Below are 27,056 nucleotides of genomic sequence, written 5' to 3' on the forward strand. Positions count from 1 at the left end.
TGATGTGGGCCAATGGGTGTTAATAATAATAATATTATTAATAACAATAGTACTCTGGGGAAGACCCAAACGTTGGTAGGCTAAAAGGGGTCGAAATGCCCGCTGTGAGTGGCAATTTTCACCCTTCTACCCCAAAAACGGAGCGCCGGGGGGGGGGATGAGCCTCGGAAGCCCTCCATTGCCGCCAATGGTCCGAAAAATTTCGTTTTTTCATATGCGACACAAAAATTCTATTTGTAGAGGCGCCCCATTTTCGGAAACGGGACAAATACAAAACTGATACAAAACGAATGAAACTAAACAAAACGAACAGTGATTCCATACAAATGCACACCACTAGCACTTCATTTCCTTTCCAAGCGTAATTGTGTCGACAAAAGCACTCCCATCGAAGGAGACGGGATTCGCTGGCCTGCGATTCAGGACAGAACTTCCCCAACGCAAGCGGATAAATGCCAGCAAATGAGACAGGGCAATAAAATGCCAATAATAAATTGATGGCCTGTGACTCGAGGCTGTCTGGGAAACATAACGCGAGCAGGAAAAGCACAAGCAAATAGTAAAAGATATATAAAAGGCAATGGCCGGGATGCCACAGCCATAGTGACAATGCATAATGTTGCAATGACAGAAATACTGTGTCCTCCCCAATACATTCAGCAACGTGAGATGTTCCTTCAGGCTTCTCAGAAGCCTGGAACCCATTCGCCATCCCAAAGTGAATCCAATCCATCCCCACCACGTCTCCATGGATCTTCATTTTGAAACTGGGACTAGACTGAAGGCCCCACAACGCTTGGATGAAGTCTTCAACTCTCCTGTTTCTCTGGCCTAGACGGAGGAGAAGTCCTGTCCATTGCAATGCCTAGACTCTTGGGCAGCTCTAATAATGTAAAATTCACCGAGCCTGGTCAGCCTTCAGTGCTCATGACGGCCTACTAATTAATCATTTTTACTGCCTTGTCATGAACGTCTTCCACAATTAGCGATCTCATCATCATCGGCGCAGAAGAATCAACAATTACCCTTCCCAAAACGGTCTGTTCTTGAAGCAACCACGAGTGAGCTTCCCTCAAAGAAATACATGCCGAGACCTATTTCTGTCTCTTGCACCCATAACCTTCCTTTTTTGATGTCCGCTTCTTCTTCTCCTGGACAGATATATTTATATACCTCCCAGCCCCCAGGGGGCGCTAGTGGACAAGAAACTGCTCCATATCCATACCCATACCCATACTGCAAGGGTGACCTATATTTTCTCTCTCCTGGGATCGACACAGCTAGAGACAGGCCTGCCACCCCCTTAGAGGAGCCCCCACTCAATCATCTCAACCTACCTGAATTGTCTCCTGGCATCTTCGGTGGTGGAGCGTCGACCTCTTTCCGGTTGCCGTCGGAAGTGGCTGGCGGTCCCATTGTGCTAAGCCCTCCCGGGTTGTTCCTGGGGGTGCCAAATCCAGGGCCGGGCCCTTTGGGCTGGACCGTGGTGGGAGTGGCGGCGGCGGTGGTGAATGTGGTGGTGGATGTGGTGGCGGTGGTGGTGGTGGTCCTGGTGGTGCGCTGCAAAACCGAGACGGTGGTGCTTCCATAAATCCCGGGGAAGGTGCTGCTTTCGAGGGGATCCAGCGGACTGGTGGACCCCCAGACGATCACCTCGGGCTCCACGGTGGGCTTGCCGATGGCCCGGAGGTACCTCCGCCTCCGTTTCAAGGAGTCCGTCCTCCCGGACGCCAGCAGGAAAGCTCCCCACCTGGCCGGGGGCAGGCGTTCGGGCCGCCCGCTTTTCCAGAGCAGGTCCGCGGCTTTGTGTAGCCTTTTGGAATGATAGGTTTTGGACGGCTGCCCGCCAGGCCTCTCTGCAGAGGGGAAGGGGTAGTTCCTCGCTTGCTGCCCGGGCCTGAGACTCCACAAGGGGCCGTGGGGCCATCCATGGCGGGGCGCCGGCCTTTGCAACCAGGGCGGTCGGTGGCCTTGGCCCAAAGAGTCACAAGAGGTGAAATCCATGGCGAGTCGGAACATGGCTATTAAAATCCAAGCATGGCTTCGTACAGGATGACCTGACCTGTGGAGAGACACACACAACACGTTAGACGGAAGCAAACGCTAAACCCGTCGATCCAACCCAACCTCCCTTCCTTGAACCCCGAGAAGATTCTGTGCATTGCATCTCTTCTTAGAATCATAGAATAGTAGAGTTGGAAGAGACCTCCTGGGCCATCCAGTCCAACCCCCTACAAGAAGCAAGAAATCGCATTCAAAGCACCCCCGACAGATGGCCATCCAGCCTCTGCTTAAAAGCCTCCAAAGAAGGCTCTCCGGGGCAGAGAGTTCCACTGATGAACAGCTCTCACAGTGAGGAAGTTCTTCCTGATGTTCAGGTGGAATCTCCTTTGTTTCCTGCAGTTTGAAGCCATTGTTTCTGCCAGATTAATAGGAAATCTCCAATACCAAGTCCCATAAGCACTTTATTAGAATTAAGATCGTATATCGCACTCTGCACTTGCCCTATAAGCCTTATATATCACCTGTCACATCAGCACTTTTAATCTTCTACCCATTACTCTGGCCCGGCCCAGTTCTATTGTGTTTTAGCGTATTGTTATTGCTTGTGGTTTATACTGTTTTAATTGTTTTAATTTGCCTTTGTTTTGTATTGTTATATTGTGTGTTGAGGCCTTGGCCTTTGTAAGCCGCATCGAGTCCTTCGGGAGATGCTAGCGGGGTACAAATAAAGTTTAATAATAATAATAATTGTTCCATTGAGTCCTAGTTTGCAGGGCAGCAGAAAACAAGCTTGTTCCCTCCTCCCTATGACTTCCCTTCACGTATTTGTACATTTCTTCTAATTCTCTAAGACATATCTCTCCTTATAAAGATCCATGTGAGGATTCTGACCTATTACATTTCTGGATTGGGGTCTGGAACCTTTAGTCCCAAAGGAACTTGTTCTCATGGGGGAGTGATAGTCCCAAAGGACCTCTTCCCAGTTGTCTGAGGAGTCCCCAAAGGACCTTCTCCAAGCTGTGAGCCAGACGTGGTTGAGACCAAGAAGAGGAAAGACCTGCTGTCATCTCAAGCGCCTTTCATTCTCCTGCTATTGCAATATGACCACATCCAATAACCACACAACTCTGAAAAGAGAAGGAACTTCTTTGAACGGACACCCCAAAGCTTGACTCACTCCGTTCCACTGTCACCTTAAGGTCATCCTTTGGAACTCCACCACCGGCACATCTAATAGGGGATAGATAGATATATAAGAGTGATAAAAGCCAGGGAGGGGAGAGCAAGGCTTTGTGTCACAGCTTGCTGACTTGGTGTGACGCACAGCCATCCGGAGCTGGGTCACAAAGGCCACTAAGAGCCACTCAAAGACTTTGCGGGGTCCTGGCAGAGTGACAGTAGAATCCCTTTTATGGAAATAGGGTCAAGCTCAGTCGCATCGTCCAAGAAATGAAAGGTCAGCAGGATCGGCCTCATTCCTTCGCAGAGGTAATCCATGATTCATGAGGCATGTCGGAGGGGAAGCGCTGGAAGGAAGAAGCTGAGTTGGGGTTGGGCTCTTGGAAGAGTCGGAAGGGGCCTCATGGGCCATGCAGTCCAACCCCAACTCAAAGCATTCCTAGGTGGAAGCTCCCCAAACCTTTTAAGGAGACCTACAGAGAAGGAAGCGGCACCATCTCTTTGGGTCACTGGTTCCATTGCTGGAACGTTCTTGCGCTCCATAATGCCATCATAGAATCATAGTCGGAAGGGGCCTCATGGGACATGGAGTCCAACCCCAACTCACACCTCTGAGGATGCCTGCCATAGATGTGGGTGAAACGTCAGGAGAGAATACTTCTGGAACACAGCCCGGCCATGAAAGCCTTCAACAACACATTGCAGGAGTAGAGTTCAACCTCTACAGTGATCCCATAGATCCATGTAGACCACCACAAGAGGGTCACGTTACACGCCATCTCCACGTGACCCATGTGTGTGAAATGGCACCCCAGGTGCAACACTACACTCCAACCTTGACCCAACATGTCTGTTTCTCATTGGCCCAAAGTGTCCGACCTCTTCCGTCTTGCAACTTGCACACTAACAGGATCCGACTGGTCCGAGACCCCTCCTTCCAAAGCCGGCTTCCCTCTAAATTACATTTAAACCCTTTTTTGAGAAACAGCCCAATGCCTTTTGATGGCCCAGCGAGGCGCAAGGCGGCGAGGGCGAAATCTCGTCTATAAAACCAACGGCGCAAAACACACAACATTCATAAAACAAAGACCGGTCACAGCGAGAAGGAATTCTCCTCAGCCAAATGATTTTCGAAATTGCTTTTGCTCCCTTTCCCAAGATGTGTTTGCGGTGGACCTTTGTCCGACCAAGAAAAGAAATTACCAGCCGCACGGCTTCTCATTACCGCTTTATTGGCTTTAATTGCTTTCAATCCGGCCTAAGATTATATTTTGTCTGTAGTGTTATCTGGCTCTTTCGGTTGTAATTAATCTCCTTTGTGACCCGCTCCTGGCTCCTGGGCCGGAATCCCTTTGTTCCTTGCGACCAAAACGGATCCGTCAAAGATGCAGGACTGAGCCGCGCTTTGCCTTGTCCGTCAATGGGTCTCCTCGGGTCCGGAGCCTCCAACGGACTCTGTTAGCGAAGAAAGTTGGCGTGTGAATCGGTATTGATACAGAATGGCAGTAAGTAGAGGTCGAGTGTCCCTTATCTGGAATACTCTGAAGTCCGTCTTTTCCTGAGCTCATTCATTTATTTTATTTATTTACAGTATTTATATTCCGCCCTTCTTTCTCACCCCGAAGGGGACTCAGGGCGGATCACAACACACGTATACATGGCAAACATTCAATGCCATTAGACATATATAGACAGACACAGAGGCAATCTAACATTTTCCAGCTTCCAGCTTCATGAGGATATGCTCAATTCTGGCCACAAGGGGAGCTGCCGCTTCACTGTCTACTTCTGACACCAAGTCCTTGATGGAGTACTTCCTCATTCCTTTCCACAAACTGCTGGCAGTTTTTATGGTGTCGTAAATTAGTTAAATTAGCCTCCCCGCATAAAGCGATACCTAAATTTAAAGTATTTTGTATTATTTTAAATCTTAAATCTGTTTTTAATTGCTTATGTTTTATTCTTTTGTATTGTTGTATATTGGCATCGAATTCTGCCAGTTTTGTAAGCTGCCCTGAGTCCCTTTGGGTGAGAAGGGCGAGATAGAAGTGATGAAATAAATAAATAATATAATAAATTTCCTACTCGACAGATGCAACTGCCTTTTGGGCTGCATAAGTGAACAGCGAGCTAGACTATTTAATGGTTGGGAGCTCACTCCGACCCAGGCTGGCTTCGAACTCATGTAGTGATTTATTGCAGCTGGCTACTAACCATCTGCGCCACAGCCCGGTCCTGTGCAAATTTTGTACAGAACGAGTCTTGAATTCCAAAGATTCTCATCAGCCCAGAAGTCTTTTTGTTGGGCTTCTCAACCCTTTAAAAATACGTTTTCTTTCCTATTCAAGAAGAGACGTGACACGGGGTCCCTATTTCGACATCTCAAGGATTGTCCCAGAGAGGAAGGGACAGGCTCGTTCTCTTCTGCTCCAAACGATAGGACCAGGTGTAATGGGTTGAAATTTCAAGGTGGATTTTGATGAAACATTCGAAAGCTGTGCTCCGCTTCCCACCCCACAAACGAGCCCCACTTCCCGGTGCCGTTCCCCGGTTTCAGGCCCAAACTCAGCATGGGGAGCACGGAGAGCCTTCCTGGAGGACGAGGCCTCTCGCTCAACACGTGTGCCCGTGTGTGCCAAGAGAGAGGAGAGAGCTGTCAGGACGTCTTTCCTATAAAATAGCAACGTGTGGGAGGGCTGGTTGTCTAGGCAACGCGCCGCTAAACCCTTCTGAGACAAGGACAGGATATTTTGTGTTCCCGAGGAATTGATTCTGCCGGCAACGTACAGGAGAAGAGGCAGAAGGATGGAGACATTGGCTCCACCACGGGCACGCTTTTCATACGGCACTGGCACTCTCAAAGGCCAACGCTGAAGACACTTCAAGTCTTGCCATGTGTTCTGCAACAACACATATCCGTATCCATACCCATCCCCGTATATATATATGTGTATGTATATGGCGTTATATTGTTCTATGGCATCGAATGTTTGCTATCCTTTGTTGGAAACTGCCCTGAGTCCCTTTGGGGCGATGGGGCGAGTTATAAATAAAGTTGTTGTTGTTATTATTGTTATTATTATTTTGTATGACACAGCAAACAAGATAGATACGCGGGATTTCGTTTCACAAAATCACAAGTCAAACACTTCCCAAGTGTCTAGGACTGTGTGATGTATTATTATTATTATTATTATTATTATTATTATTATTATTATTATTATTATTATTATATGACACAACAAACAAGATAGACATGCTGGATTTCGTTTCACAAAATCCCAAGTCAAACACTTCCCAAGTGTCTAGGACTGTGTGATGTATTTTCGGATGATGCGCGCAGATCCCAGTAGGGTGGCCTTTTGCAGTTGGCAGATCGTAATTTTGTCAATGTCTATTGTTTCCAAATGCCGGCTGAGATATTTTGGCACAGCACCCAGTGTGCCCATCACCACCGGGACCACCTGCATCATCATCATCATTATTATTATTATTATTATTATTATTATTATTATTATTATTATTTGGGGGGTTGCTGCCCATTGAGGAATTTTTGGGTTAGTTTCCTTGTGTTTTTTTTTTATTCCTGGTACTATATGTTTAGCTTCAAGAAGAAACAGAGAGAGAGAGAGAGAGAGGGAGGAAGGGAGGGAGGGAGGCCGGAGAGGATTAATCGCATTTCAATGGGAAAAAATTGCTTTGAGATGAGAATGTTCTGACTTAAGAACACATTCATGGAAAGAATTGAAGTCAAGACATCGCTGCAATTGTCCAGCTTTGGGACTTTTGCCATCCTTGTGGTCACCAGCACTGTCATGGCTTCTTGGCCCTGAATCAAAGGACCTTTTCCTTCTGGATTCCCGGACGTTGTCCTTCTTGGAAATGTGTTCCGAAACGGGTGAAAAACAAAACAAAACAGGACGCGTCAGCCTTTGGAGACCGAGTTGTTGTGGTTGCTCTCCCGTGGCCTCCTCCTCTTCTGGCTCGTTGGAGCACGAATGTCAGAAGTCCTTGAGAACGTGGGTTCAGGAGGCCCCGCTGTGCCTTGCTCCGAGGCTGGCAGTTTTGGCCGCCGTCCATCCCACCGGGGAGCGAATGGTCAGGAGACGCAAAGGTCTGGAGGTTCCCAATCCGACCGCGTCAGAGCCGGCGCCGCGAACCAGCAGTCCCAGCAGATTCAGAGAACAAGAGCTGCGTCACACCTTTGACTCGGACGTCGTCCCCCAGTCAGGGTTTTCAGAAGCTTTTGTTGAGAATATGAACAGAGTCACTCGGCCGATCACAGGAGAGAGATGATTTCGTGAATCTATGGATTTGGATTTCGGAGTTATGCCACACCGAAGCCACATTATGCCAAGCCAACTAACAGAGCTCTGCTACGGTGGGGTTACGCCATACAGGAGTTGCTCCGTGCCAGAATTATGCTACGCAGGAATTGCCGCATGCCAGAGCCAAACTAGGTCAGGGTTTAGCTACAACCGAGTTACGTTGTGCCAGAGTAAAGATGCGGCAGAGTTACTCCGTGCCAGAATGATGCCGGATTATGCCAACTTGCTCGATCGCAACGGCAAAACCTGCGACCGTTTTCCACACTGAGCCCATTTTCGCCGGACTTCCCCAAACACTGTCGGCATTAACATCTGCATTAACGTCCATCCGAGGAAGAGACAGTGGGGTTTTCATGGCCCTCCAACGCCGCCCCTCCTCCCTCCCTTCACTCCCAACGTCTGGTCAAAACAAAGGGAGGTTGTGCAAGCCGAAACCCGCACCTGCCTCCTGCATTGAAGGCGTTCGACTCCATTGAGAATCCCGTCCTTGGCATGCAACAGGCGCACCCAGCCCGGCAGCAAACCCTCACGGCAGAAGGCGGTTGGATCCCATGTATTTCCAACTAAAAGGAGCCCATACTATTCCAAGATCAGACCGTGGTAAACCCATGTTCCGATGTTCATCTGCAGTTTGATGCCACTTGAGTTGCCATGGCCCCATGCTAAGGGATCATGAGGAATCTTGTTTGGTGAGGCACCACGACTAGAAGGACAAAGGCCATCCTAGAACGTAGAACGACAACTCCCGTTCCATAGCATTGAGTCATTCCCTTCGGCAAAGGTGACCAACTGCAATCCCATGGGTTCGGCTTCTCAATTCTCTTTCCTGGATTCTGCTTCTCAAATTATGTTTCTGGGCAAGATTTGACCAAAGCCGGAGGTGAAGCAGGAGACGGTTCTTCCTAGTGTCTAGGTAAACCCATTTTTAAAAAAGAAATTGGAACCCTTAATTCACGTCTTATTCTAGAAGTCCTCAAACGATTTCTACAGATATTTGGAACAACAATTCCCAGAATTCCCGATGAAAAGCCTATAGATTAATGGGATCACCATAAGTCAACTAGAAGATACACAAGATCTGAACTTGGCCCCTTTGGGTTAAAACTCCCGACCATTAATAGCCTAGCCTGCTGCCGGCCTAAGCAGCTCGAAAACAGATGTGTCTGTGAGTAGAGTATTCTAGGTACTGTTTAATGCGGGGAGGCTAATTTAACTTAATTTATGACACCATAAAAGTTCCCGATGGTTAATAGCCTAGCTTGCTGCCGACCGAAGCAACTCGAAAACAGATGTGTCTATGAGTAGAGAATTCTAGGTACCGCTTAATGCGGGGAGGGTAATTTAACTCAAATTAAGACACCATAAAACGGCCGGCAGCGTGAGAAGAATATGAGGAAGTACTACCATGAAAAAGGACATGGCGTCAGAGTGGACGATGAAGCAGCAGCTCCTTGTGTCCAGAAATGAGCATACTCTCATGAAGCTGGAAGCTGGAAAATGTCAAATTGCCTCTGTGTCTGTCTATATATGTCGTATGTCTAATGGCATTGAATGTTTGCCATGTCTATGTGCATTGCGTTCCGCCCTGAGTCTCCTTCGGGGTGAGAAAGAAGGGAGGAATATAAATACTGTAAATAAATAATAAATAAATGAAATGAACCAGATGAACTTGAAATTTTAACGCTGTAATATGGCTCTCACAGGCAATACGAAGGCAGACCCACAGTGGTTGCTCAACCAATGACAAATCCACCTCACAGTAGTGAGAAAGAAGCGCGGAATAGAAATACTGTAAATAAATAATAAATAAATGAAATGAACCAGATGAACTTGAACTTTTAACGCAGTAATATGGCTCTCACAAGCAACACGAAGGCAGACCCACAGTGGTTGCTCAACCAATGACAAATCCACCTCACAGTAGTAGTGAGAAAGAAGGGAGGAATATAAATACTGTAAATAAATAAATAATTTTAAGCAGAGGCAGGATGACCATCAGTTTGGAGGGTTTTGATTGTGACTTCCTGCCTGGACTGGGTGGCCTTTGGGCGCCCCTTCCAATTCGAGGATTCCTTGCTGCAGAGAAAGCAAACACTCTCGCCCTTTTTTTTTTTGTGCCACTGTCCTTGATGCTGGCAAGGACTCCAAAGCCCATGTCTCTGGCAGCCGGGGACGCCGAGGCTGCCAAGCCGCTTGCCGGCCGCAATCTGTAATTAACACCCCTGTCATTTGGGATGGAGAACAGCTCTGGATCGGGTCAGGGCAGATCGATACTGCAATGGAGTGGAATGGCTTTGAGGAACTTCATTCCGGAGGGAGAGAACAAAGGGACGAGTTCCTCATGATCTTTGGCTTCCTCCCAGGCCCAGCGTCCGCATTGCATCGTCCTGGAGAAGGGCTTTGCAAGGCGGGAGCGAAAGGGGACATCTAGCTCAGAATGATGGGTTTCTAGCCAGCTAATTCCCCCTTATTTTTTTTGCAAAGCCGGAGAGCTAAACGGTACCCTTCCTTTCGGAAAAGGTTTGACGGCAATCAATGCAAAGCTGCTTAAAATCTACAGGGAAATTGTGCCCAGGAAAAGGAATGCATTAGGAAAAATAGGCACACTGTGGCTCGCATTAAGGCAGGCAGACGAGTACGCAGGAGGAGGCATTTCGATGCTTCTGTGGAAAGAGAAGGCATGGGTGGGATGGGGGTGCCACCCAACTGGAGATGCTGGTTTTTAAGTCAGGCCGGAGACGGCGATGGGAACGAGAATGAGACATCGTTGGGAGACGCCTTCGGACCCAGTGTTTGGCTGGTTACTCTGAAGTCGACCTCGGTGCCAGGCTAAGTTCATTTGGAGCCTCCTGCCAAGGCGGGCCGTGCCAGTTGTGATTAGGTTTTGCTGAGATGCAGCATAAACACCTTTCAGAGGTGGGCACGCCACCCGCATTGTGCCACGAAAGAGCCAAATCGTAGCTTTTTGGGGGGACACGTGATGCTTGGCAGGGGCTACGAACCAACGGCAAGGGTTTGGCTTAGAATCATAAATCATGAGAATGCTTATTTACGACACCATAAAAACTGCCTCCCCGTGTGTGAAGAGCATGAGGAAGTACTACCATCAAAAAGGACTCGGTGTCACAGTGGATGCGTTACAGATTTGGAAGAGACCCCAAGGGCCATCCCAGTCCAGCCAAGCGGGAAAATAGAATCGAAACCCTCCCAACAGATAGCCCTCCAGACCTTGCTTAAAAACCTTCAGTGAAGGAGCCTCCATTGGACTCCGAGGCAGAGAGTTCCACTGTTGAACAGCTCTTATATTAAACAAATATTGTTAGGTTGCATTAGCCGCAATTGGCTCTGCGCATCAGATCTGATTTGCCAACGCTTCGGGATAATGCACCAGTGCTTCTGTCTTAACGGGATCCACTCTGGGTTTTAGTCTGAACTTTGAACCATAGGTCTGGGGTTCTGCCCCTGAGATATTTATTTATTTACAGCATTTATATTCCGCCCTTCTTTCTCACCCCAAAGGGGACTCAGGGCGGATCACATTACACATATAGGCAAACATTTGATGCCTTTTAACATAGGACAAAGACAAACAACATAGCTCCGAGCGGGCCTCGAACTTATGACCTCCTGGTCAGTGATTCATTGCAGTTAATTGCAACTGGTTTGCTCTCCCGTCTGCGCCACAAACCAAGACCAGAGCTACCCAAGTAGTGCCGCCATCTGCCCTTCCCTGTCGGCCCGGGCACAAGCAAACTGCTCTCCCTCAAGAATAGCCCTTGGCATCTTGGCTGTACGCTTTTGTGGCTCGGCCACATTGGTCTGGTTTCTCTCCTTGAATTACTTGAATTGGAATTACTATTATTGTATGTATTTATATCCCGCTTTATCTTCCCAAAGGAGGAGGAAGGGGAAAGGTTTGCAAGCAGAGGTCCGATGATCACTTCCCGAGTTGCAGATTCCTATAGTTGATCTCCAGTTGGTCTTTCTGGCCCCTTCCGACTCCGTATCCCATTTCTACGGCCTGTTGAACGCCGGATGCCTTTGCCTTGGGGGCGACTGGTGGGCAATTCTGCGAACCGAAGGCCCTTTGACCCGCCGCGATGTTCTCCTTACGTTCTCCATATGTTCTCCTCTGTCCTTTGCCCGACGCTCGCGTCTTTTATTGCTATTATAAAATCCACCTTGTTTGGCCCCAGGACATGAATGTACTCGCGTAGTTCACTTTGAGTTCCATGTTCTGTTTGTTTGCCTCTTTTTCTCCGGTTAAAGTGCCGAATTCATGCAGCTCGACTTGCTCCATCTCCAAGATGAGCAGCTATTTGCTGGCCTTGCCGTGCGGTATCTTTCTCGAGTCGTCCTGGTTCTGTGTTTCCAATGAAGATGGGGAATTGTTGGTTTTGTGTCGCCGGCTGTTTAAAAAGGGAGGCAATTATGTAAGACCGGGACGGTGGGGGAGGCGCCGGAGAAGCTTCCAGGCGTTCTCTGCAAGCGGAGCTATTGTTTGGGTTCGCTTTTTGTCTCGCTCTGGGAGGACACATCAAACCCGGCAGTATATTGGAGATGAAAGCCAGGACACAACGTCAAGATGGGAGACATCTATACACACAATAAAAGTGAAAATATGTATGGGTGTATGTATGTGGAATGAGTGTCCGCTCACACAGACAACCTCCGGCCTCCACAAACAGCTCTAGTTCCCACCAAGTCACTCTCTCCAACGACATTGCAGGTTACAGCGAGCACATCCCAGTGTTTCATTCTCTTCATTTGCATGACCCCGCCCACTGCCTCTCCTCTAACCCTTTCCTACCCTTTCCTATGGCAAATAGAGGAACTGATCAACAACTGAGCAGACTGGAGAGGCATGGGAATAATTCACCATGATTTATAGGAGTTGAACGTAGTGACTCTGAACCCCACCAACGATGGGCCTGGAACTAACCTGGCACTTAGACCCAACATGGCCAACTTTACATACTGGTGGGGTTTGGGGTTGGTTGAACTTGGCATCTGGGAGTTATAGTTCACCCGTATTCAGAGACCACTGAAGCCATCTGATGACGTATCCGGACCAAACCTGGCACACAAATTCAACATGGCCAACTGAGAATACTGGTGGACTTGGAAAGTGATTAACCTTTATCTCTGGGAGTTATAGTTCACCTGTATTCCGTGAGCCCTCTGAGTCCAAAAAGTCCAATCTCCTGTTGACTGACATTCCGTTTGTGGTCCATGAAGACTCCAACATCCCTTTCGCATGGACTGTTTCCATGCCAAGTGTCCCCGTGTCCTATGTCTGTGCATATCGTACCATACATTTCTCCCAACTGAAGTAGGGCCGGGCTGTGGCGCAGCTGGCTAGTAACCAGCTGCTATAAATCACTACTGACCGAGAGGTCATGAGTTCGAAGCCCGGGTCGGGTTAAGCCTCCGACCATTAAAAAAATAATAGCCCCGGCTTGCTGTTGACCTAGCAGCCCCGAAAGACAGTTGCATCTGTCAAGTAGGGAAAATTTAGGTACGCTTTATGCGGGAGGCTAGTTTAACTAATCTACAACACCATAAAACTGCTCACGAGGAAAAGAATGAGGAAGAACAGCCACCAGTGGATGGTGAAGCAACAGCTCCCCCTGTGGCCAGAATCGTGAAGCTGGAAAGATGTTAAAATGCCTCTGTGTCTGTCTAAAACTGAATGTTGTTTGTCTGTTGGCATTGAATGTTTGCCATATATGTGTTCATTGTAATCCGCCCTGAGTCCCCTTCGGGGTGAGAAAGAAGGGCGGAATATAAATACTGTAAATAAATAAATAAGTCCATTTGGTGGGTTTCGAAAGCTCTCCGATCTGCGAAGGTCACTTTGGACGGAGATCCTGTCCTCTGGGGTATTCGCTGTCCCTCCCAATGTGGTGCTGATCAGCCTGTCGCCTATTCCGTCATCCAAGTCCGGTTAGCAACCTAATTGCAACATTTCCATAGCTACGAGGATGGGATATGGGTCAAACTGGCGCATTTTACTTTCATTCTTATTTTTTGCAAGTGCCGATTCCTTTCTGGGTGCGATTCAAAGCTCAGGCAGTGACCTACATCTCTCCTATCTATCTCTCCGATATCGCCTTCCCTTGAAACGTCTCTCCCGATGCCGAAGAAGGCGCTATTAATACCGACAGCAACGTGGCTGTCTTGCTTTTCCCAATAACTTCTCGATGAACCCGAAACGCGTGGGGTCCTTGAGCCGGACTCAGGCGGCTGCTCGGGTTCGGCAGGTGACAAACGATCCCTGTTCTGCCGCGTCCACAAAGCCCTTGGCCTTCTCCGTGGGCTCATTGCCGCCCCATCAATCCGCTTGCCAGCCCACGGAAAAGAGAGTTGCTTGGGGAATCTAATTTCGATAAAAACAGCCTGCTCTATTAGTCTCATGTTGGCGCCGTAAAAATAGCTGAAACACTGACCTTTCGATGCAAAGTCTTCAGGGAACGCTAGAAGGGATGGCAACCTTCTCTTGGTAGGCGGGCACTCCATCACGGAGTGCGTCTACAGCGTGGATTTAATCCAGTTTGACAACACTTTAGCCGCCATGGCTCAAAACTATGAGACCCCAAGAGTTGTACTTTCTCTGCCTAAGCGCGTAAACCAACCATGGGCAAACTTCAGCCCTCCAGGTGTTTTGAACTTCAACTCTATCTCTTGTATTTTAGGGCCAGGCTGTGACACAGCTGATTAGTAGCCAGCTGCAATAATAATAATAATAATAATAATAATAATAATAATAATAATAATAATTTTATTTTTGTACCCCGCCACTATCTCCCCAGAGGGACTTGGGGCGGCTTACAGATATAAATCACTACTGACTGAGAGGTCTTGAGTTCGAGCCAGCCCGGGTCAGATTGAGCGCCCGACCACTAAATAGCTTAGCTCGCTGTTGACCTAAGCAACCCAAAAGATAGTTGCATCTGTTGAGTAGGAAATTTAGGTACCGCTTTATCCCGGGAGGCTAATTTATCTAATTTACGACACCATAAAAACTGCCAGCAGCCTGCGGAAAGGAATGAGGAAGTACTCCATTACGGACTCGGCGTCACAGTGGATGATGAAGCAGCAGCCGGAATCGAGCATACCCTCATGGAGCTGGAAAATGATAAATTGCCTCTCTGTCTTTGTCTCTGTTAGTGTCTGTATGTCATATGTCTAATGGCATCGAATGTCTGCCATGTGTATGTACATTGCGATCTGCCCTGAGTCCCCTTCGGGGTGAGAAAGAAGAGCGGAATATAATACTGCACAGAAATAAATAAATTCCCGCAATTCCTAACAGCCAGTTCCCACTGGCTGTTGCCCATGCCTGGAGGGCTGAAGTTTGCCCATACCTGGTATAAACAACACCTCCCGTGATTCCACAGAACCGTGGCAATTACAGTGATGTCAAACTTCACTTCATTAATCCGACAGTACAGATGCATTTGCGTTTCCGTTCGTGCGGAGATCCTCCTTTTTCGCGATGGCGGAGGAAGGTGAGCGTGACTCAACCGCTCCCCATCGCTGCCTTCTTCAGGGGTTTTTGCCCCCGTCGACGTGTCAAAAGCGCCCCAAATATTGTGCCGCTTTGTTGGGCACACAACCTTCGGTGGGGATCTAATTGCTCGGTGAGTCAGGTTTTCCCAGCCATCATTTGCATCTCATTAGCATGAGAAAGGGGAATTAACACACAGAGTTCATACCTGCCCAAGGAGAGGATCAAACGCTGGAGTCGAGCGAGGAATATATTCCATCGTTATCATTGTCATCCCCCAACCAATATCCTAGTTTTGCCCCTCTCTAGAAACTGTCCTCCAATTATCTTCATTATATTCATCATCATCATTATCCAACCAATATCTTACTTTTTCTCCATCTCTAGGCATTTGCTCGGTATTCTAACACAACTCTATGTTCTCCATTGCAACTCTGTTCCATCCTTATCATCATCATCACCATCAATAACATCATTATTCTTCTCATCATCATTATCATTGCCATCATCTTCACCTAACCCATATCCCAGCTTTTCCGCATCTCTAGGAATTTGCTCAGTCTTCCAGCGCAACTCTATGTTCCAATGCAACTCTGTGTTCCATCATCACCATCATCATCATATACATCCAACGCAATATCATAGCTTTCCACATCTCTAGGAATTTACTCATTCCTCCAATGCAACTCTGTGTTCCATCATCACCATCATCATCATATACATCCAACCCAATATCATAGCTTTCCCCATCTCTAGGAATTTACTCATTCATCCAATGCAACTCTGTATTCAATCATCACCATCATCATCGTATACATCCAACCCAATATCTTAGCTTTCCCCCAACTCTAGGAATTAGCTCAGTCTTCCATTGTAACTTCATGTACTCCAAGGAAACTCTATGTTCCATTTTCATCATCATCCAACCCATATCCTAGATCTTCTCCATCTCTAGGAATTTGCAATCTCCCAATGCAATTCAGTGTTCTCCAGTGCAACTCAAGGGGGTTCAAACTGCATCAATTCTGCAGTGTAGAATTACAGTAGTTCTGCAATTCTTCACCCCTGGAAAGTGGAGGATCGAACACGGGACCATTTGCACACAAAACTAATGCCACAGCCCTCTTTTGAATAGAAAGCCGACATGCCATGACAGGGCTGTTGAAATCTGCCATATATATGGACTCCCGTTGATGCACTTCAGCATCCGTTTATGGAGCTATAAACCGGCGCCAGGAAACTGGATGGTACAAATCTCCCCTTAAAACCCGAGGCAGCGGCTTGAAAGGACTGACTGCTTTGCGGAGAAGCGCAATTCCATAAAACTCCTCCTTTTCTTTGCTTGGACGCGGTTCCAGCCTTGCAGAAATGCTTGGAAAGGCCTAGGAGAGACAGACAAGATGCTTCTCCGGCGCTTTCAACGTTTGCTCGTTTTTCTTTCTCCTGCAGCGAGAAAGAATGGACGCTTCTTCTATGCAGGAGAAGCAAGAAGGCTTCTGGCATTTCTCGCAGCCCTGGTACCTTATTAAAATCAAAGCTATGGAGTGCCAGAAGGAACGCTTTGAGAGTTCACTCCCGGCCTCTTCTTTGTTTGCCGTTGGCCAAAGAAGTCAGAAATGGTATCCGACTGAGTCATTCATGGCTGGTGGGGCTCGTCTGCCTTCCGAGAAAAAGGAGGACGATGCCATGTGCCTTCTAGAATATTGTATTTTCTAGAAGGTATGTTTGTCGTGGGACGGGTTGATGAAATGATTTATAGTTTCCAAATCAAGACCTCCCTGAACTGCTGTGCTCTGGAATCCGGACTCACATACAGAATAGACAGATACTCGGATTGAGTCACAGAGGAGAGAGAAAGATGGATGCTTTCCTCTTCCTTATATAGCCACCCGCTGATAGGTCATCAGTAAGGGACACTGGCTAATGTTGTCAGATTCTCACAGTCACATATAGAATGGGCAGATACTCAGAAAGAGTCACGCAGGAGAGAGAAAGATGGATGCTTTCCTGCTCCTTATATACCCACCCGCTGATAGATTATCAATAAGAGACACTGGCTATGCAACGTCTTTGCAATACACCTCACCTCACGTGGTTATGACTCAGCCATTACCCTTAGATACTACATCATGACATTCACAGTCATACCCAGGTGCTATCGATATTCCACATGTTCATCAAACAGTATTTTTATATGACTAGCAATGCTTCAGCCTTCTCTACCAAAGAATGTGAGTGCCTCATGAGACTGCAACTCCCATAACATTGAGTCATCAAACTGCATGATGTCTACAGTGTAGATGGGCCCGAGATGAGCCTGAACGTCCAAACACCAAATTGCTTTCTTGAACAGGACGTGATGTCACTTCTGATCGCACCAGTGTTGCCCATCCCAGGGTTTGGGGGTCCACAATCATGCCCCCCCCCAACCAGGAAAAGTCTATCTCCTTTTGGAGATTCAACTCCGTCCCACTCTGTTGTTCCAACGTTTCTCTGGCGCTGCCAACCTCCCTGTTTTTGTTCTCTCGTCTTTGTTGGCCAGCTGTTCTATTGTTGTGTGTGACAATGAACTTGCTGTGATTACTTATTGTTCGTGTCCTTAATTGTATTTGTTTGCTACCTTGAGGGAGAGTATTGATGGCGGGGAAAAGCAGGGAAATGAACATCTCCGTAAACAAACAAACTGAACCCAATTGCCGTTCCACCGAACAAGCAGAGGCTGGCGAACTAATTGTGGTTGTCCACATCCCATGGTGGCGCAGAGATGGAAGGGGTCTTCATGGGCCACGTAGTCCAACCTCAGCGCCAAGTCAGGATCGCCAACTAAAATATTCCCAGAAGAGGAGACTCCACCACCTGACCAGGCCTGCACAACTGGGATGGACACAACGGATTGGGAGAGCGAAGAGGAAGGGATGCAAGGCTTCTCTTTCCTGCCCAATCAAGAGGGCCAACCAAACGTCTATTTATTTATTTACTTATTTACAGCATTTATATTCCGCCCTTCTCAGGGCGGATCACATTACACATATAGGGAAATATTCAATGCCTTTTGACATAGAACAAAGACAAACAAACACAGGCTCCGAGCGGGCCTCGAACTCATGACCTCCTGGTCAGAGTGATTCATTGCAGCTGGCTGCAGCTGGCTTACTCTCCAGCCTGCGCCACAGCCCGGGCCTAAGTGTTGAAGACCTTCAAAGTTCAGACTTAAACCCGGAGTGGATTCAGGTTGGATACAATCCAGAGCAAGGAAGCAAGAGGGAAAGGTTGCAAGGTCTCACCCCCAAGAACGGTCTCGAAGCAACGCAATGTTTATTGTGCCACGTTCTGATCGGCAACACATTCTACTCCTTGGAACAGATGCCAACCAAATCCTTCCTGCAGCAGCGTTGTGCCTCGATGTGTGTGCCTTGCTGCCCTCCCTCCTCCTCTCCTTGGCAGCCACGGCCGCAATTCCCTCTCTCTCTCGGTTACGTAAGTTGCCCCACTGCCCCCGAAGCAGATGGGCAGCCCTCGCCGTGGTGCATCAGGACACGTGGAGAGAACCCAAGGTGTAATTGTTCTCGGCAGGGATGAGTAAGGACGCAGTCTCCCGAAAGGTCGCGGCGCAAGGGCAGGGAGCGCGGGTGCGACAAGGTCCGCGAGTCCATTGATCCGGTACGGCTGGAGACGGAGAACAAGGGGAGGGGACACAGGACGCCGTGAAGGTGCCAGACCGCTGGAGGGGCTCAAAGGAAGTGCCAGACCAGCGTTTCCTCTGGAGATCAAGAAAAGGGGAGTCTCTCTGTCGAGCAGCTCCAACTTTTCTCAAACCAGAATAGTCCACTGTTTGCCTTGAATTTAATTCAATGTAATCCAACCCCTGTATCTGCTTATTGGTTCTGCAGTTTCGATTGTCCACATCTGACAAAATTCATTCCTTTAGGCATTTTCTCATCTCCATGGTAGTCCTGCATTTCGTAGGTTCTGCATATCCATAGGAAGCATAGGAATGTCTCCCAGCCTATGTAGGGCACACATGTTGCCCAACTGCAAATCCCATGATCCTGCATTACTGTTCCACTGAGGCAGGTGAATATGTTCCCAAAGAAGCCATCCAACGAGGCCGAACCCTTCTGGATAATAACACTCCACAACGTGGACAGTTCATTTGAAGTTGAGCCTGTCCATTGGCATTGCACCCATGAGGCACTTCTGCTGGTTTCAAGTCTCTTGGAAATGGCAATCCACAAGTTGTCTCATCCTGACGTAGGCAATATTGGGTCACTCCTGATGTAATGTAGGAACCGATCTTCGTGAGAACATAGCTCCATGATAGAGACTTCCCAAGTCCCAAACTGCCTGGCATCTCTAAGGCAGGAGGAACCCATATCTGAACTCCAGGAGAACCATCCAAAGTGTTAAAACAGTTTTGGAGACGGAGCTCAGCATCCTGAACCACTTGTATCCAGGCCAAGATGAAAACCTGCAGCACTGATATGGAAGCCAGAACTTCTGTTGACTGCTGGCTGGAACTCATGGGCACTGCAGCCAACAATAGCTGGAGGACCTCAAATAGTCCAACCGTGGAGTCAACAATGCTGGGCCAGGTGGAGCAGGCCTCTGACATAATGCTTCCATCAGCATCTGCGGGCATATCTGTAGATCCACACGATAAACTCCCTCGAATCATCCTGCCTTATCCAGTATTGTCTCCACTGCTTGGCAGCCACATCTCTCCTGGCTTTCAGGAGAGCACCTGTTTCCTTGTCCTACCAGTAGATCAGACCTGGGCCTTCCTCCATGCAAAGCAGGTGCTCAGTTGTGGCTCAGCGGATACATCCATGCATGCTGGGAAAAGCATTGTGTCCATCTGCTCCAGCATTGTGTATTCCAAGGTTGGGCCATTTGAGGTTCTCCAGATATTGTTGGCCGAAGTTTTGATGAGCTCCAGCCAGGAGAGTCAACAAAAGGTCCTGGCGGGTGGCTTCCATATCAGCGAAGCCAGGCTTTAGCCTTGGACTCGATAGGAGCTACTCAGGATGCTGAATTCTATTTCCAAAAACCCTGGAGGTCACAGACTTAGAGAGTTAAAGGACCTTCTGCATGCAAATGATGGAGCTATGGATGTTCTCATGAACATAGGATCCTTCACTGCATTCGAGGGGGGATGTGTCTGATTTGAGAGGGCCTGGAAGGCTGTGTAGAGCTTGGGTTGCCTTCCTGTTTTGACACAAAGGGTTTGGCATCCATCAAGATGAAGTCAGGCAGCAGCTGTTGGGTCCATTGAGAGCTGCCTCGAGTCATACTGTCAACCTACGTAGCCTGGGATGAACATGAAGGCAACCCAAACATTACACCATCTTCCCGTTCTATCTCCTCCAGAACTTCCCTCTGCTGGTGGAGGTCTTTGTCCTCCATTTCCCCATAATTCCTGCATCTGCTTTTAATTCCTCCTGTGATGCCCACACAACCCGGTCCTTCCTTTTCTCAATATTCAAAAAAAGAGCAAGGAAGAGGAGGAAGGGAGCAGCTGCTCACACCCTGTGCCAGACGCAATGGTCAAGAACCCAGACGGTCCCAATCCAGGTCAACACAGAGAAGGTTGAACCTGGATCCTTCCCTGGGAATGGTGTCAACGGATGCCAGATTGCACCTGAATCTTCCGAAAAATGGAAAAGTAGTCCCGTTCCCTCCAAAATCCCCACTTTAAACCCAGTTGGGTTGGTTGCAGCTCCTCTGAAAGAGGAGGTTATGGACACCCACCACTGCAAGAGGAGAACATTCCAGGTGAGAAGGAGAAATGGGCGCAGCCATTCTCCTGGATCGGAGCCAGTCACCTCCGTTCATGTCCTCTCGGCTCAGTTTCTCGCCATTGAGCGACAGTAACAGACCGGGATTTTCAGCACCCAATCCAACGCCTCCCAAAGATCCCAAAGATCCCGAACCTTGCCATTGCCGCAAGAGAGCAAACCAATCTCTTGCAAACACATAAAAAACCCTGCAATGTGTGAGTCTCCGGCGCTTTTGATTCCCTCATTCCTCCCACACACACACACACACACACACACACACACACACACACAAGGTTTTGGGAGGGTCGCAACCAAGCCCCAGCTATGAAGCAAAACCCACCCAGGTTCATCCTTTCTCTAATTGACTATTTAATGCTGGAAATTCGCCCTCCTTCCCAATGCTTTGTACGAGTGGATTATCGCCTGGCTGTACCTCTATTGCGCTGTCACTGCCAGCTTGATCATGTCTTCATTTCTGAGAGATTTTTCCCATCTCTCTTCCTCTCTCCCTCCAGCCCCTCATAAATAATAGCTAGGATTTAAGTTTGCGACTCCAAACTTGCTTATTTTTCACTCTCCGCAGAAGAGAAAACAGCCTCGCCGTGAACTCTGCACATGCGATCGCAATTTGGGCTCCAGCTGGCTCCTGCCTCCCAATATCGCTTGATACAATTTGGCAACAACAATAATAATAATTTTTTTGAAAATCAGGTTACATAAGGCTTCCACACCAGCACTCTTAATGAAAAGACCCAATTAGCTCCTGCGTCTGTACGAGGCGGCTTCTCCTCCCCCGTCGCCCAGATCCGTGCAGAGGGTGAAGTGCCCTCCCTGCAACACGCAAGACCATGAAAGCAAATTAAAATCATAATAGCGGGCGGATTCCAACACAGCGGTGTTTTCGTAGCTCTGTGCAAGACGGATGCCAGAAAGCCCTGCCAACGTGAACACCAGAAAACCCAACGGAAAAACAAGGATGAAGGACAAGATGGGCAGGACATGTGAGAAGGCAAGGAACGAGCCATGGGTCTCACCACCAAGTCTCCATCACAGGAGAGGCTTAGGAGGACCCCATGGCTGGTCAAGCTGACCACCATTCCATCCTATCTCCGGCAGAAAGCAAGCCATAGCTTTGACCAGGATTTTCCTTGGCATCAAGGTTGATATCCTACCACCAAGATGACCACAGGCTGTAATGCTTCAGAAGGTCCCCACTATTCATTCTCCATCACAGGGAACCCATAGGAGAATCCATAATTTGGTCAGGTCACCCATTTCATCCAGAAAGCAAAGAGAGAGGAAGTCATAACAATCTGACCAGGGTCTTCCTTGGCACCAACAACAACGTTCCACCACCAAGATGACCACAGCATCAGAGAAGACTTTCATGGTTCAGAAGGTCTCCATCACCAACTCTCCATCACAGGAAACCCATAGGTTGGTCAAGTCTCCCATTTCATCCAGGAAGCAAAGAGAGGAGAAGCCATAACAGTCTGACCAGGGTCTTCCTTGGCACCAACAACAACGTTCCACCACCAAGAAGACCACAGCATCAGAGAAGACTGTCATGCTTCAGAACGTCTCCATCACTAAACCCATAGGTTGGTCAGGTCTCCCATTTCATCCAGGAAGCAAAGAGAGGAGAAGCCATATCTCTCTAACCAGGGTCCTCCTTGGTACCAACCATGACGTCCCACCACCAAGATGACCACCAGATCAGAAGAAAACATCCTTTATGACCTCATTTTGGACCCTTGAATCTCGTATGTTGACCTCAAGCTGCAAAGCGAGAGACATTTCCTCATGCTTTGCACCTTTGAGGTTATGGAGACCCACCACTGCAAAGGGAGAACATTCCAGGTGAGAAGGGCAAACAAGCTCATCCAATGGAAGGTGGTCTCTTATAACAACTCACCTCCAAGGTGGCAGCAATTGAAATATATATTTTCCAAGGACCCACCCAAAACTTTGGGAGGGAGGGGGGATCAAAAAAGGTGTGACGTTCTTGACATCGTTCCAAGAAAGCTGGATATATAGCATAGTCCTCTCAATCAAAAACTTTCAGACAGCCAGTCCACTAGGACCTACTCAGGACCTACAGATGGACATTAGACCCCTATCGCATGGACACTGGACCCCTAGCTTGCATCAAATCCGTATCCATCTTGGTTTTGCTCAACTTTCGACCTTCTCCAAAAAAGAGGACCACAAGCTCCAGGGCAGAAATAGGAGGATACTGCTTAGATCCGCAAATCGTCACAAGTACAGCAAGGTGTCAATTTTCCGGAAAGAATGACTTCTCCCTTTCCTCCTTTTTTATTTTTTGCAGGTATCGGAAACCGAACTCCATTTGTTGCCCAAACCGGGAGTCTAGTGCATCCCAGTGGACAGAGACACGAAAAACAATCTGGCAGATTCGGCGTCTCTCCACACACACACACACACACACACACACACACAAAATAGACCCCCCCCCACACACACACACACACATGCAGACACACACTCCGCTCCAAAAAGGCACAATCGGATACTGAAACGCAATACTGAAACGCACAGCTTTGCAAAAGAAACAACAACAACAACAACACAGATATTTGCAAGAACAAGTCCTTGGATTTCGAAGGGGAGGTTGCAGAGCATAGGACTCCCATCCCAGTCCTTGTACAAAGTGGCAAAAAGGTTGCAACCCTAATGCCTAACAACAACAACAACAACATTTATGATAACAACAGGAACAATGTCCATCCAATGTCCTTGCAAAGGTTGCAAAGCATCCCAGTTCTTGCACAAGGAACATGATGGAAGGAAGGTTGCAATCCTAATGTCTATTATTATTATTAGTAGTAGTAGTAAATAATAATAATAATAATAATAATAATAATAATAATAATAATAATTGTCCTTAGATTTGAACAGATCTTGTACAAGGCACTCGACATCAGGAAGGTTGCTATCCTAATGCACATTAATATTAGTCTTATTGTATTACTAACGTTATTTTGTGATAACAAAGCATGTGGCGCCCGTCCCGGTTCTTGCACAAAGCCCTGAGCGGCAGCGAGACCGCAATCCTAAATCACAAGGGTATTAATCCCAATGCAAACGGTAACAAGGACCACAATTGGTTCAAAAGAAACTTCCTCTTCTCGCTCCTGGCAAAGGCAGCCAAGATGTTCGTCTTGAGAAACATGCGCAAGTTTCTCATGTCGCGACGCATGGAGCACCATGAGTTTGCACAAGAGGATGAAGGCACACACACACACATATGCACACACACCAACATGCCATTATAAATCAGTTCGTAGACGGGTCCGGCGAGCCACAATGGAGTCCCGTGTGCCTGTATTGTTCCCTAAGGGAAAGTATAAATGACCTGCGACACAAGAGTAAGCCCTTTGTCCATCCAAAGCATGTCAACATGATGGGACCTACACAACAGGCATCCACATCCTCCAGATAAAGAACAATAAAGCTTGGACTGTGCAATCCTTTTGGCCCCAATAGATAAGACTGGGGAGCATTTCAATGGGAGGAAGCTTGCAACTAAAAAGCACGAGCCCCAATTGGCCCATATAGAGGAACCCAATACTTTTAGGACACCCCATTTGAAGGTCCAGCATGATGGGACCTACCTCGACAGACGTCCACATTCCCCATATAAAAAAAATAATAAAGCTTGGACTGCGCAATCTTTTTGACCCCAATAGATAAGACTGGGGAGCATTTCAATGGGAGGAAGCTTGCAACTAAAAAGCACGAGCCCCAATTGGCCCGTATAGAGGAACCCAATGCTTTTGGGACACCCCATTTGAAGGTCCAACGTGATGGGACCTACCTCGACAGACGTCCACATTCCCCATATAAAAAAAATAATAAAGCTTGGACTGCGCAATCTTTTTGACCCCAATAGATAAGACTGGGGAGCATTTCAATGGGAGGAAGCTTGCAACTAAAAAGCACGAGCCCCAATTGGCCCGTATAGAGGAACCCAATACTTTTAGGACACCCCATTTGAAGGTCCAACGTGATGGGACCTACCTCGACAGACGTCCACATCCCCCATATAAAAAAAATAATAAAGCTTGGACTGCGCAATCTTTTTGACCCCAATAGATAAGACTGGGGAGCGTTTCAATGGGAGGAAGCTTGCAACTAAAAAGGCACGAGCCCCAATTGGCCCGTATAGAGAAACCCAATGCTTTTGGGACACCCCATTTGAAGGTCCAACATGATAAGACCTACATCGACAGACATCCACATCCCCTGGACGTCATCCCACAAATATAGAAACCCCACTTGCCTAGTTTTCAACAGACCTCACAACCTCTGAGGATTCCTGCCAGAGATGTGGGTGAAACGTCAGGAGAGAATGCTTCTAGAACATGGCCAGACAGCCTGGAAAACTCACAGCAACCCTATTATTATATTGTATTATTATTAATATATTATAATTATTATATATGATATTATATTATGAGTATTATATTATCTTAGTATTAGCTTTATATATTATTATATTTTAGTAGTATATTATTATAATATTATTATTATGAATATTATATTATTTTATATTATATATTATTGTTAGCCTTATATTATTATATTGTTATTCTACTGTTATTATATTATTATTAGTAGTATATTATATTATTATTAGTATGAATATAATTATATTATTATTCTTAGCATTATATTGTTATATTATTATATTGTTATATTATTATTGTATTATCATATTAGTATATTATTATTCTTACATTACTGTTAGCGTCATATAATATTAATATATTGTTATATTATGTTATATTATTATATTATAGTGTTCGAATATTATGTTACTGTTATTCTATTGTTAGTATATTATTATTAGTAGTTACCTTTACCTATGAATTACCTTTACCTATGAATATAATTATATTATATTATTATTCTTAGCATTATATTGTTATATTATTATTGTATTATCATATTAGTATATTATTATCCTTACATTACTGTTAGCGTCATATTATATTATTATAGTGTTCGAATATTATTATGTTACTGTTATTCTATTGTTAGTTTATTATTATTAGTAGTTACCTTTACCTATGAATTACCTTTACCTATGAATATAATTATATTATATTATTATTCTTAGCATTATATTGTTATATTATTATATTATCATATTAGTATATTATTATTCTTATATTACTGTTAGTGTCATATTATTGTATTATTATATTATCATATTGTTATATTATTAAGCAATTTCCTGCTTCTTGGCAGAATGGGGTTGGACTGGGTGGCCCATGAGGTCTCTTCCAACTCTACTATTCTATGATTCTATGATGTTATATTATTATATTATTATTATTCTGATATTACCATATTAGTATCATATTATTATTCTTATATTACTGTTAGTGTCATATTATTATATTATGTTGTTATATTATTATTATTATTATTATTATTATTATTATTATTATTATGTGATCATTATAATATTGTATTATAATTACTGCTGAATGTTCCTTTCTCTCCAGCTTCTTCTTCTTCTTCTTCTTCTTTTTTCTTCTTTCCCCAACCCCCTCTGGGAAGGCACTCAGCCTCAAGCTCAAGGGACCCCCAAAACAAGACCCCCCAAGAGAGAGAGAGTCTGAAAAGAAGCCCTTGCTGGAAGGCGACGGTGGGCTCTCCTTACCTGTTCCCCCAACACGGATGCATCCACATCGTTACGGGAGGGAGAGAAGGTGGAGGAGGAGGAGGGGGGGGCTCAGAGCGGGGAGACCCCTCCCTCCATGGGGACAGAAGGACACCCCAGAGGAGAAGACCAGGGGGGCCCCCCAATCTCTCTCTCTCTCACTCACTCTCTCACTCACTCCCAGCCCTTCTCGGGGGGCTCTCCTGGGCCCCCCCTCGGAGCCATGGCCAGTGGGGACCCTACTCCCCCCCCCTTCCCTTAAGTTTCTATTAGGTCCCTCCTCTCTCTCTCCCGCGATGATCCCGCTCCTTCTCCTTCTCCTTCTCCTCCTTCGGTCCAGAGGAGGATGCTGCGCAGCCCCGTCTCCTCCTCCTCCTCCTCCTCCTCCTTCTTCTCCTGCTTCTGCTTCTTCCCTTCTTCGCTCCGAGCAGACCTCGCTCCCGCTGCTGACGTCACGAGGCCCCCCTCCCTCTTCCGAAGGGGAGGGGGGAGGAGGGGGGAGGAGGAGGAGAGACAGCAGAAGAGCAGCCCCCCCCTCTCTTCTTCTCTCTCTCGCTCTCTTTTCT

At 47.0% G+C, this 27,056-nt stretch overlaps 1 protein-coding gene across 4 annotated transcripts in view; it reads right to left on the reverse strand.

Moving 5' to 3' along the window:
* The window catches only part of ajap1 (adherens junctions associated protein 1), a 182,922-nt gene that overhangs the window by 29,312 nt on the left and 126,554 nt on the right, over positions 1-27,056 (reverse strand). For 3 of the 4 annotated variants that reach the window (XM_062965722.1, XM_016997636.2, XM_062965721.1), the window contains exon 2: positions 1,338-2,062. In XM_062965722.1, coding sequence (XP_062821792.1) covers positions 1,338-2,062 — 725 coding nt within the window. Of the gene's footprint in view, positions 1-1,337; positions 2,063-26,490; positions 26,990-27,056 lie in introns of those variants that run through there. The other variant, XM_062965723.1, reaches the window with a different exon arrangement.

This window comes from Anolis carolinensis, unplaced genomic scaffold (assembly GCF_035594765.1).
Source record: "Anolis carolinensis isolate JA03-04 unplaced genomic scaffold, rAnoCar3.1.pri scaffold_15, whole genome shotgun sequence".
In the NCBI taxonomy this organism is placed as follows: domain Eukaryota; kingdom Metazoa; phylum Chordata; class Lepidosauria; order Squamata; family Dactyloidae; genus Anolis; species Anolis carolinensis.